This window comes from Octopus sinensis, linkage group LG1 (genome assembly GCF_006345805.1).
Source record: "Octopus sinensis linkage group LG1, ASM634580v1, whole genome shotgun sequence".
Classification (NCBI taxonomy): Eukaryota; Metazoa; Mollusca; class Cephalopoda; order Octopoda; family Octopodidae; genus Octopus; species Octopus sinensis.
In genome coordinates, this window is record NC_042997.1 from 138425207 (window position 1) to 138437355 (window position 12149).

At 35.8% G+C, this 12149-nt stretch overlaps 1 protein-coding gene across 10 annotated transcripts in view; it reads left to right on the top strand.

Annotated features, from left to right (window-relative positions):
- The window catches only part of LOC115209509 (protein NDRG3), a 141017-nt gene that overhangs the window by 119802 nt on the left and 9066 nt on the right, over positions 1-12149 (top strand). For 7 of the 10 annotated variants that reach the window (XM_029777985.1, XM_029777977.2, XM_036505190.1 and 4 more), the window contains one exon: positions 11165-11173. The exons of 1 other annotated variant lie outside the window; for it this stretch is intronic. In XM_029777985.1, the coding sequence (XP_029633845.1) occupies positions 11165-11173 (9 nt within the window). Of the gene's footprint in view, positions 1-3142; positions 3184-11164; positions 11174-12149 lie in introns of all 10 variants that reach the window. 2 more of the 10 variants (XM_036505192.1, XM_029777961.2) reach the window with 2 other exon arrangements.

Consider the following 12149-nt stretch of genomic DNA (forward strand, 5'->3'; position numbering starts at 1 on the left):
GCTGATATGCATGAGCGACTGCTGGTCTTCCATAAACAACCTTGCCCAGACTTGTGCCTCGGAGGGTAACTTTCTAGGTGCAATCCCATGGTCATTCATGACCGAAGGATTTCACAACACAACAACTGTATATTCTTTTACCCAAAGCCAGGAACTTTTCAGCACCCCCTCGTGTGTGTGTGTGTGTATATGCATGTATATACATATGCATGTATACACATACGCATGTATATATGTATGTGTATGTATATATGTGTGTGCACATATATGTATGTATATATGAATATGTATGTTTATATATGTATATATATGTATGTTTATATATATATATATCTTTGTGTATACATATGTATATGTGTGTATACACACATACATGCATATACACACACACACATAAGTACACATGTACTATTTTGTGTGTGTGTGTGTGTGTGTAAATATGTTAATCTAGAGACAGTTTTCTCTCTCAATTTTTTTTACTTCTCTTCATCTGTTTTCTCTCCTCATTCCATTCTGTAGAGGTGCATAGGCTCAAAACATCAAAGACATCTTCCATTTTTTTCCTGAGCGTTAAACTAATACACCTTGTTTGTTATTCCCATACCTGTTTCTGTTTTTTTTAAATATAATATTGAAATATATATATGTATGTATGCTGGGTGTTCCCAAAAATGTTTGCACATATTGAATTATTATAAAGTTAGTGTTAATTAAAATACATTTCATTTGCTAAATTTAATAGAATCTACAGAGAGAACTTGATTCTTTTCATGAATACCTGTTTTCAAATTGAAGACAATTCTGGTCCAGACACTGCTGACAATGCTATGTAATGGAATCACAAACATTTATTTTGGTATTTGTGTGCATTCTCAGTCAATGACTGCCCTTAATTTGTTGGTCGTTACTGGTTTTGTACTATAAATATTTATTTTTTAAGTAGTATCATAAAAAATGCCCCGTGTTGTGATGTTCATTGAACAATGTGGGTATACTAATGAATTTTTTCATCAAATCTGCCAGTTTGGGAAATTCTCATCATTTCCCAATTTAAAATGACTTGATAAGTTTTGAGGAAAATTTGGCTGCTATTTCTAGCAGGTTGAGTGACTGTACAGAGGCCTTCCCCTGTTGGTTCAGTTTAACTTGGTTGATATTTAGCCCAGATCAGTCCTGACCAAATAGACCCATGATGATAAAAATTATTCCAGCCACGATCAAAACTTTATGTATATATGTATATCAGCTGTTATAGCATCCATTTTACCCATTTTTGTTAAGACAGTGATTTGATGAAGATTTGGTTGTGCTTTCCAATAGGATGAGTGACCACCATGTTGAAACTCCTTTTTGAACACAGACCAGCCAATAACATTGATGTCACCTTACACAAAGGAAAATATTGTAAGGTAGTGTCTGCTAGAATACAACTCTCTCTCTTTCATTCCTTTCTTTCCATCAGAGAGTTGCTGGGTCTCTGAGGTGTTGGTGGGATGTGGGTTACTTTTATTTTTTTACTTTAGAGAGGTGTTTGGTGCAAGGACTGGTGTGAGGTATGAGTTAGAAAGAATGTGATCAGTGTGAGAGGAAGGTCTGCCTGTGTTTCAGTTACATATATAGATACACTTACATAAGCTCCATTACAATAATGATATTGCACTTTTTATAAATATATATATATATATAATATATATATATATATATATGTGTGTGTGTGTGTAAGTGTGTGTGCATAAAGGGATGTGTGTGTGCATAGAAGGATAGTAATTCTGAATAAGAACTGATAGAGGCAAGAGGTGGAAAGACTCTAGACTAGCTGCAGACTGTCTTTCTAGTGCTGGTTGTACAATATAATGCACAGTCCTGTATATTGATAGGAAGGGCATCCAGCCGTAGAAACCTTGTCAAAATTGGAATGTGTGAAAGATGTGGACTTTGTAAGCCACATTGCATGCTGTCTATCTAGGATTGAAGTAACTCCAAAACGGATTGATTCAAGATTAGTGTCTGTTTAGTCTTGCTATAAACATCGTCTCTCATTTTGGCGACACAATAAAAATGGGAAAAGATAAAAGAACAAAAAAAAAAAAAAACATGATGCAGATGTGGCTGTGTGGTAAGAAATTTGCTTCCCAACCACATTATTCTCACTGTGTGGCGCTTTGGGCAAGTATTTTCTACTATAACCCTGGGATGACCAAAGCCTTGTGAGTGGATTTTGTTGATAAAACCAGAAGGAACCCACTATATATATATATATATATCTACTACACTCACGGAGTGGTTGGCGTTAGGAAGGGCATCCAGCTGTAGAAACATTGCCAAATTAGACTGGAGCCTGGTGCAGCCTTCTGGCTTCCCAGAACCCCGGTCAAACCATCCAACCCATGCTAGCATGGAGAACGGACGTTAAACGACGATGATGATGATGATATATATATATATATATAAATGTATGCATGTGTATATAGTATGTATATATGCATGTGTTTGTGTTTTCTTGTGTTGACATCACATGATAGTTGCAAATGGTTATCAATGTCATAGTAGCAGTATCATTCATTTTTAATATTCTGTGAGAACTTGTCAGGTCATAGGGGAATGTTATCTTGCTTGGAAACATATGAGGGTTGGTGAGAGGAAGAGCATCCAGCCATAGTAAATTCATCTCAAGTATACTCCAATTGACCCTTGCAAGCATGATAGAGTGAATGTTAAAATAATGTTTATGATGGTGATGATGATGGCATCCAAGTTTGTTTGTTGTGTATATGTTGCTGTGTGCATATAGTCAATTGACTAAAGTGGTGAAACCCTATGAAACCTATGGCAGCAGAAAAAAAGCAAATGTTGATGATTACAGTAAAGTCTTCTCATAATCCATTCATTCATTCATTTTTTTTTCCTTCCTATTTTGTAACAAAACTCTACTTTATGTGACTGTTACTTAGTTGTCTTCTTTGTATAATGAATTAATAAAATTTCACTGTTCCTATGCCTTGATTAGCGAGCTGTTGGGACTTGTTTTGACCAATTTTTCGGTGCTGGAATTATTTTGTACTTTTTTCAATGAATGGTGCGCAAATTAATGACTGTTACTGGTGCGTTTATCTTTCTTCTCCTATATTCCTTCCTTCCTCAGGCATATTTTGTGCTGAAGGAAAAGGCTGCCACAGTTGTCAGGTACCAGTACAGATCACTGCATGTTTCTGCTATTCTTGCTTAAAATTTCCTCAATATCTAATTATCTATCATCTCTTTCTCTCAGATTGACTTTAACAACAATTTACCCAGTAGTAATTGCACAGCTCACTAATAAATCTTAGCTAACTAACTCTAGGCTCTTTTCGCTTTATTCACTGACACTGGCTGTTTTTTTTTCTCTTTAACCTTCTTCTATAACTTTTCTTCTCAGCTCAGTTTTTTCTAGTAATCTACAAAACAACACCAAGATATTATTGTAATTATTATTATTTTTTCTTCTTCTGGTCTGGCAGAATCATTATGCCAGATGAAATGCTTAGAGGTATTTCAACTGTTTTTACATTCTAAGTTCAAATTCCTTCAAGGTTCACTTTGCTTTTCATCCTTTTGGGGGTCGATAAAATAAGTACCAGTTGAGCACTGAGGTTGTAATCAACTTACCCCTCCCTGAAAGTTTCAGGCCTTGTTCTTATAATAGAAAAGATTATTATTCTTATTATCATTATCATCGTGGCAATCTGGCAGAATCATTAGCATGCCGGGCAAAATACTTAGTGGCATTTTGTTCGACTTTATGTTCTGAGTTCAAATTCCATCAAGGTCAATTTGCCTGTCATCCTTACAGGGTTAACATGATCAACTTACCCCTTCCCCACAAATTTCAGGCCTTGTGCCTATAGTAGAAAGAATTATTATTATTATTATATTATTATTATTATTATTAAGGTAGCAAAGTGGTACAAGTGTTAGCATGACGAGCGAAATGCTTAGCGGCATTTCTTCCGTCTTTGCATTCTGAGCTCAAATTCCTCTGAGGTCAACTTTGCCTTCCATCTTTTTAGGGTCGATAAAATAAGTCCCAGTTGAGCACTGGGGTCGATGTAGTCAACTTATCCCCTCCCCCAAACTTGCTGGTCTTGTGCCAAAATATGAAATCGTTATTATAATTATTTATTATTTTCTTCTCTGAGCTGCAGTATTGTTAACATGCCAGGCAAAATGATTAGCAACATTTTGTTCATGTATATATGTTCTGAGTTCAAATTCTACCAAGGTTGACTCTGCCTTTCATCCTTGTAGAGTCAATAAAATAAGTGCCAGTTGAGCGCAGTTGGGTTGATGTAATCGACTGGCTTCCTCCCCCATAATTTCAGGCCTTGTGACTAAAGTAGAAAGAATTATGTTTTTCTCACACAAGTGGTTGTTATTTCTATTAAAAGACCCCAGATGTAGTATGTATCTCACTTGATATCTTCCTCTCTATGCCATGGGTAATATCAAAGGCATCACACATTTGTATATCATTCATATAATTTCTATATGGGTATTTTGTTGTTGGTTGATTTTTGTTGTTGTTGAGTTCTTTAGCCTCATCATGATCCTGATGATTGTGCAAACCTCTAATCAAAGGCAATTCATCCATAACTATCTTATCATTTTCCCAGGAACTGGCCTCCCTCGGCTACATTATCCAGTATTTCATTTGTTTTAAGGACTTATGCTGTGATGTTAGAAAAGATTTGGCTGCTAGCTTTAGCAGTTTGATTAATCACTTAGAGGCTTTCTTATTGGCTTGTTTTGTTGTTAGTTTTTCTTATATGACAATAGTATTTTTAATAAATAAATAAATAATATGTTTGTTGATGAGTTTACCTTATTACATGGAAGGGTGAGACTGATTAACAGTCAATTGTATATCTGTCTTAGGTCTCATGTTATGTCAGTGGTTCCCAAATTTTTTCGGGCTACACCTCCCCCCACTTGGCACCCAGGCCAAATTCCTAGCACTCTTTTCACCACAGATATAGACCACATTCTGCAATAAATTCAAAACAACTATATTTCACAAATAAAACTTAAGCCTAATTAATCTATAAATATATTTTTTTTTACATCTACCACCCCATTTTGGCTACCCCATTATCATCTCACTTTTCTTCAATGCCACCCCATCCTGGATCTTTCCACTGCCCACTGCCCACTTTGGGAACCAATGTGTGATGTATATAACTCATTCAAGAAAACATTCTTTAAGGTACTGAAGAAAAGAAAGAATAACCTTGTCTGCAAAACTATGGAGATTGTCATTATTGCATGGTAAGAAGTGTGCTTTCCAACCACGTGATTCTGGGTTCAGTCCCACTGTGTGGTACCTTAGGCAAGTGTCTTCTATCATAGCCTCAGGCTGACTCAAAGCCTTGTGAGTGGATTTGTTTGACAGAAACTGAAAGAAGCCCATTTTGTGTTTGTGTGTGTATCCACCACCACTACCTCTTGACAACTGGTGTTGGTGTGTAAGTACAAGGCTTAAAAACATAAGCACTTGGGTTGATTTGTTTGACTAAATTTTTGCAAGCCAGTACTCCAGCATGGTCTCAGTCTAATGACTGAAATGAGTAAAAATAAAAAGATATATCTTCTAATAGTAAATGACTGGTTTTCTTTCTTAAGACAAAGAAGCCCAACAAAAATAAAGGTTCTTAACAGACATATGAGCTCTACACAGTAAACAGACCTTTTGTTTCATGTGAGTTCTATTTTTTCCAAGCTAGTATGACTTAGACAGGAGGTAATTGAGTCAGGATTTTTATGGTTGGATGATCTTCCTGTTGCCTACCTTTACTTGTTGTTCAAGTAAGGGTCTTTTTTCCCCCCATGGAATTCAGAAGTTCAGAGTTGTATGACAATTCATTAACGGAAAATGTTAATGACTATCACTGTTTGTAATTGTAGCTCAGCATAGTTTGTAAGCATTCTCAGTCACACAAATGCACTTGCATACACACGTTTTTATATATAAGCGTGGCTGTGTGGTAAGAAGCTTGCTTTCCAACCACATGGTTCCAAGTTCAGTCCCACTGTGTCTTCTATAGCCCTGGCTCGATCAAAGCTTTGTGAGTGGATTTGGTAGATGGAAACTGAAAGAAACCTGTTGTATATAAAGATATATATATATATGTTACTATTTCTGTCTGTGTGTCTGTGTTTGTCCCCCATTGCTGCTTGACAACCAGTGTTGGTATGTTTGCATCCCTGTAACTTAGTGGTTTGGCAAAAGAAACTGATAGAATAAGTACTGGAGTCAATTCATTAGACTAAAAGACTTCAAGGTAGTGCCCCAGGATGGCTGTAATCTAATGACTGAAACAAATAAAAGGCTAAAGATATATATATACACACAAATAAATATATATATATATATATATACTAGCAGCATAGCCTGGGTATGTAAGAACCCCTAGTAGGCAACGACTAATCCCAATCTAGTCCTTTCCCTCTAGGGAACGAAGGTGCATGTGTAGGTTGCAATGTCTTCTCTTCACTCCCAAATAACTATCAAACAGCTATCGATAATTCAACCCAACCAATTCCTACCAGGAAGAAATTACATTCGAGACTTTACCCCCAAGTTATTCGCAAGTTATTCGAATACTTTTTTTGTTTACACTTTCTTTATAACTACCACCCCAAACGTTTTACCTTAAATTTTTGACGTACCCTAAGGGTCCTCAGACGCTACTTGCAAACTCTTGGTTTATTATAAACCGTTTTTGTCATGTGCATCAAAAAACCTTTTCCATTCGTTTGTTCAGTTTGGTCACTTTTGACTTTTTCGTTGTTGTCACTCACATTGCTGCCCGCTTTTTTGCCGTTTTTGTACATTTTTATACATTTTGGGATACTTACCCCACGTGTTCCGAGAGTTAAAAAGGTCGAGTTGCATCCCCATGATAGTCTGTAGAAAATGTGTTGCATATAAAAAGCTTAGATTCTCGACCCATGTCGAATTTATCGATTTTTTTTCAGAACTGGGGAACTTTTCAAAATTGTCGCTGCGTTAGTTTTGAATTATGACATTGGGCTATGTGTGTGTCAAGTTTCATCATAATCGTTTGAAAGCCGTGGTCAGGGTGAGGGTACAACGTGACAGGCACACAGACAGACAAACTGCCGTTTATATATAGATATATATATATATATATATATATATGGTGGGGAAGCAAAACTTGGAAAATAATAGATAATTCACCAAATTGTGTATATTACAAGAACTAGCAACCTGACATAAATATAATTTTAACACAAGTTTATAGGGGTATAAAGAGACAATTTATTCAATATGTCTGTCTTCATTTGTCCACCATATCCTTCACATGCCACTTGAAGGCATCGCAATTCTTCATGATGAAGTACTCAGACATGTTGTCTCACTCTTCCCTCAGGATTTACTTAAAATGATCAAGATTTGGATGCAAAGTTCTGTTGGCAGAGTGCTCCAATTTGCCCCATATGGCATAGTCCAGGGAGTTCATGTCTGGGCTGGAAGAAAGCTAGAAGTTGGCAGGCCAAAAGTCAGTGAAGTTGTCTTCCTAGAATTTCTGCACTTCTCCATATGAGCAGGTGGTGAGCTGGCAGAATTTAAGGTGGTGAGCTGGCAGAATTGTTATCATGTTGGGCAAAATGCTTAGAGTTGTTTCATCTGTCTTTACATTCTGAGTTCAAATTCTGCTGTGGTTGGCTTTGTCTTTCATCCTTTTGAGGTTGATAAAATAACATCAAGTACTAGGGTCAATGTAATCAACTTACCCCTTTCCTCTGAAATTGCTGTCCTTGTTCCAAAATGTGAAACTATTATTGTTTAATTTGCAAGCTGGCAGAATCGTTAGCATATCAGACAAAATGCATCACAACATTTCATCTGACTGTTTACCTTCTGAGTTCAAATCCTGCTATGGTCAATTTTGCCTTTCATCTTTTCTGGATTGATGAAATAAATACCAGTTGAGCATTGGGGTTGATGTTACCAACTAGGCCCCCCTCACCTTTCCATCAAAATTTCAGGCCTTGTGCCTTTAGTAGAAAGGATTATTATTATTAAGCTGACAAGTTGGCAGAATTGTTTGCATATTAGACAAAATGTCTGACTTTCTATGTTCTGAGTTCAAACTCTGCCAAGGTTGACTTTGCTTTACATCCTTTCGAGGTTGATAAAATATGTACTGTGGTTGATATAATCAACTTAACCCAATTTCCCTAAAATTGCTGGCCTTGTGCCAAAATTAGAAAGAACTTTTGTTATTATTATCTCACCCTGGGTGAGATCAAATTGGGACTGTGATTGTAAAACAAACTTCTTGACCTGCGGCCTTATTTAAACTTTCAAGTGAACCAGCAAAAAGTTTATGGAAGTGGAATGGTTCATCTTTGTTCACTTAGTATTTGGGTTTATTTTTTGATTTGGTTGAATCTTGGTTGGTTTGTTTTTTTTGTTGGTCAGTTATTTTTAGTTTTTTGACAGAAAAATGTCACTCTAAAATTGTTTCTTAATGTAAGCGTTCCCAAACAAGTTGAATGCTTACACAGAGCAGGTTTTACAGCCACATCATCCAAACTGACCGGGTGAAACTGGACTTAGCTGTTAGTCACCTATAGACTTCACATTGTAACTGGCTTTATCTACGTTGGCAGAGTAGTGTGGTAGTTGTTGAATTTTTTTCTGTTTAGCTCTAGGTCGGCCCTAGGACATTGTGGTCTACCTAACCAGTCATACCAATCTTGTTCCTATGTGCAGAGAACTTGAGACTAATGTGTCCTTTTTTTTATAGCTAAGATGGTAAGGTGTGATTTAACCCTTTAGCATTTAAACTGGCCATATCTGTCCCAAATATTCAACCTGTTTTATTTTCAAACTGGCCAGACCCAGCCTCTCACCTTCCTGACAATGTTATTCTTAAAATAATCATGCATTATCTCATAGCTTCGAGATTTTGATAATGTAATTGCTTAATTCAAAACAATGTGAATAAATAAGCGTTTCATTGGATAGAATAATCTCAATGTTAAAGGATTAAGGGAGGTTTGGCTGCTATTTCTAGCATCAACAACCTTATAACAATTCTCTTGTTGGCTTGAAAATATGTCCCACTGCTGTTACCAGTGCTTGGTGCCTCAATTTTGGTTATGCGTTTGTACTCCTGACTTTATTCCCTAGTCTATGTGCAGATCGGGGGACCCCCACGGTTCTGTGTGAATCACAATGTTTTGTTTGGTTCTGTAATATATTAACTTACATTCTGTGGTTTAGTTTTGTCATCAGTGCCTAATTGTGTGTTGATCAATTTGACTCTGCTGCCATTGTTGCGTGTGCACAGCAGTTGGCTTGTTCTCAGTTGCATACCCATGTGACAGTTGTTGGCAGTGATGAGAAAATAGTTCTAGTGATGGAATATCAACTTGGTTTGCATTAGTTATTAACTTTTTAGTTTTGTTATTAATAGGAAGAGAAAGGCAGTGAATTGGACAAAATGCATAGTGGCATTTCTTCTAGTTCTTTACATTCTGAGTTCATATTCTGCTGAGGTTGACTTTGCCTTTCATCCTTTCTAGGTTGATAAAATAAAGTACAAGTTGAACATTGGGGGGTCAATATAATTGAATTACTCTCTTCACTGAAAATTACAGGCTTTGTGCCAAAATTTGAAAGAATTATTATTATTGTTGTTGTTATTATTATTATTATTATTATTATTATTATTATTATTAAGGTGACAAGCTGGCAGAATTGTTAGCATGCTAAGCAAAATGCTTAGTGGCATTTCGTCGGTTTTTATGTTCTGAGTTCAAATTCCGCTGACGTCAACTTTGCGTTTCTTCCTTTTAGGGTTGATAAATTAAGTATCAGTTGAGTACTGAGGCTAATGTAATTGGCTTAACCCCCTCCCCCAAAATGTCAAGCCTTGTGCTTATAGCAGAAAGGATTTTTATTATTATTATTTACTTTTAATCTGCATGTTTGTTACAATCACTTGCTGAGACACACCCATCATCCTAGGGTGAGTGAAGAGTAAGAAATGTTAGAGTATGACTGAAAGCTTAGGGAGGGGAAGTGGCAGGGCTACTTATTATTATTATTATTATTATCAGCAAGATGTCAAGGAATGCAAGCAGACACTTTCCTCTTCTTCATACCTTTGTCCATTTCTTTGTGTACCATTTGGAAAAGGAGTAGAAATGGAAGTGCTAATCTCTGGTGAATTTACTGAAAGATGGATGAAATTAGCTTGTATGGTCCATGTAAATCAGATTAATATGAGTATGTACTTGTGGAGGTACATGGTCTAGTGGTTAGGCTGTTGCATTCACAATCGCTAGATTGTGGGTTCGATTCTCTGACTGGGCTGCGCATTGTGTTCTTGACCAAACCACTTCATTACATATTGCTCCAGTTCCCTTTTGATCAGTGGGGAATGTTGGCCTGCTCGCCTAGCCAGTATGGTGGCATCATTTGAAGGCTAAAACAATGCAAAAGGGCATTGTGACAAGTGATGTGTAACAACATCTGATAGCCTGGTCGATCACATGATACACCTGTAGGTCAGAGAACCTATTTGAAAGACAGCCCTTGTTCTTAGCAATAAAGATAACCAAGGATTTCTGGGGTTCTGATTAGCTCATGGTTTTTTTTTCATTCTGTTTCTTATATTGATTAGGTGAGGTAAAAATATTTTATAAAATATTGACATTGTTGTTAATCTCTAAATCATTGTCTTGTAAGTTTTCCAATGAAATCCTGCTCTCTAAAATTACATATCATTTCAGTTTAGTCTCTCATATTTGAGTCATTTTATAACAATGCTAAGAGCTTATTTAGTGATGTCAACTTGATTCCTTCTGTATCTTTACATCACCAGTTACTGTTACTAATAAATAATCAACTAGTTTCTCCTGTCTTTTACTGTGTCTTGTTTGATTTGAATCATCACCAACAAGACAGTCATTTCAACAAGCCCAGCCTTAACTGTCGTGTTAATTTCAAGCTGAAAATAATTTTGTTTTATATTTTATTTCACAACTTGAATTTGTTAATTTAGACATTTAATAGTTTGATTTTTCTAACTTTTTTCTACCAATCAACTTATGTTATATTTTTTTTTATATCTTTCTTTTCTTTTTCTTTGAGGTTCCCATTGTAAGTATGAGTCTCTTCCTTGCTCCTTTTTCAGTGTGAATGATCCTTGACGTCCATCTGAAGCTTGTCACTCACTAGTTATATTTTGCTACTACTGACCTTCTATTCACTTTCTCTTCTGATTGTCGTGGTAGGCTTGTTGTAATACTAAGTGTGCGAATAGGTTTATAAAGTTTACTACATTATTTATAAACTCCTGTTTATACTGTAGAAAAAGAAAAGAGAATAAAAATAAAAGGGTAAAATAGTCGCCATCTGTCTGTTGATTGCTGAATGTTTAGTTTTAGCTGTGATGCTAACACCAGATAGAATCTGTTAGTCATTCCATTGGGTAGCATATATTGAAGGAAACAGGTTAATTCTCTGTTAACGTACAGTTCAATAAAATAGAACTTGTTTGTGTTTAGTAATATTTCTAAAATACTCTAGATATGGTGATGAAGTCTGATGTCGAAGATTGCACACTATAGCATTGTTCATTCAGAAATTCAGAAAAAAAACAACAAAAAAAAAACAAAAAACAAAAACAAAAGCAAAATGGTTTTTGCATTAAATTTGGCAGCTTACAAGTGAAGAAATTGGTGTGTTGTGTGAATTTTGATGGCTAATAGGATTGTGTAAACCATAAATGTTATTTAATATTGTTGTTAGCAACAACAATCATTATTGAATCTGATTTATATAACCACACTAAGCAGTGAGTATTGTCACAAACTTATGGTTTGCTACTGTGGTGATTTTTGATGGTGTTTACCTAATTTATGACTATTTTCTGCTCTGGCATAATTAGGACCTCATTACGTACAAAGTGGTGAAGTGACAGAGTTGTTAGAGCATTGGATTAAATGCCGCACAGTATTTATTCCGAATCTCTGTACTCTGAGATCAAATTGTTGGAATATTTTGTGTGTATTATAGAAGCATAATCAATTTATTGCAGATAAAGTTTTACAACAAAATCCCCAAGGGCCATATG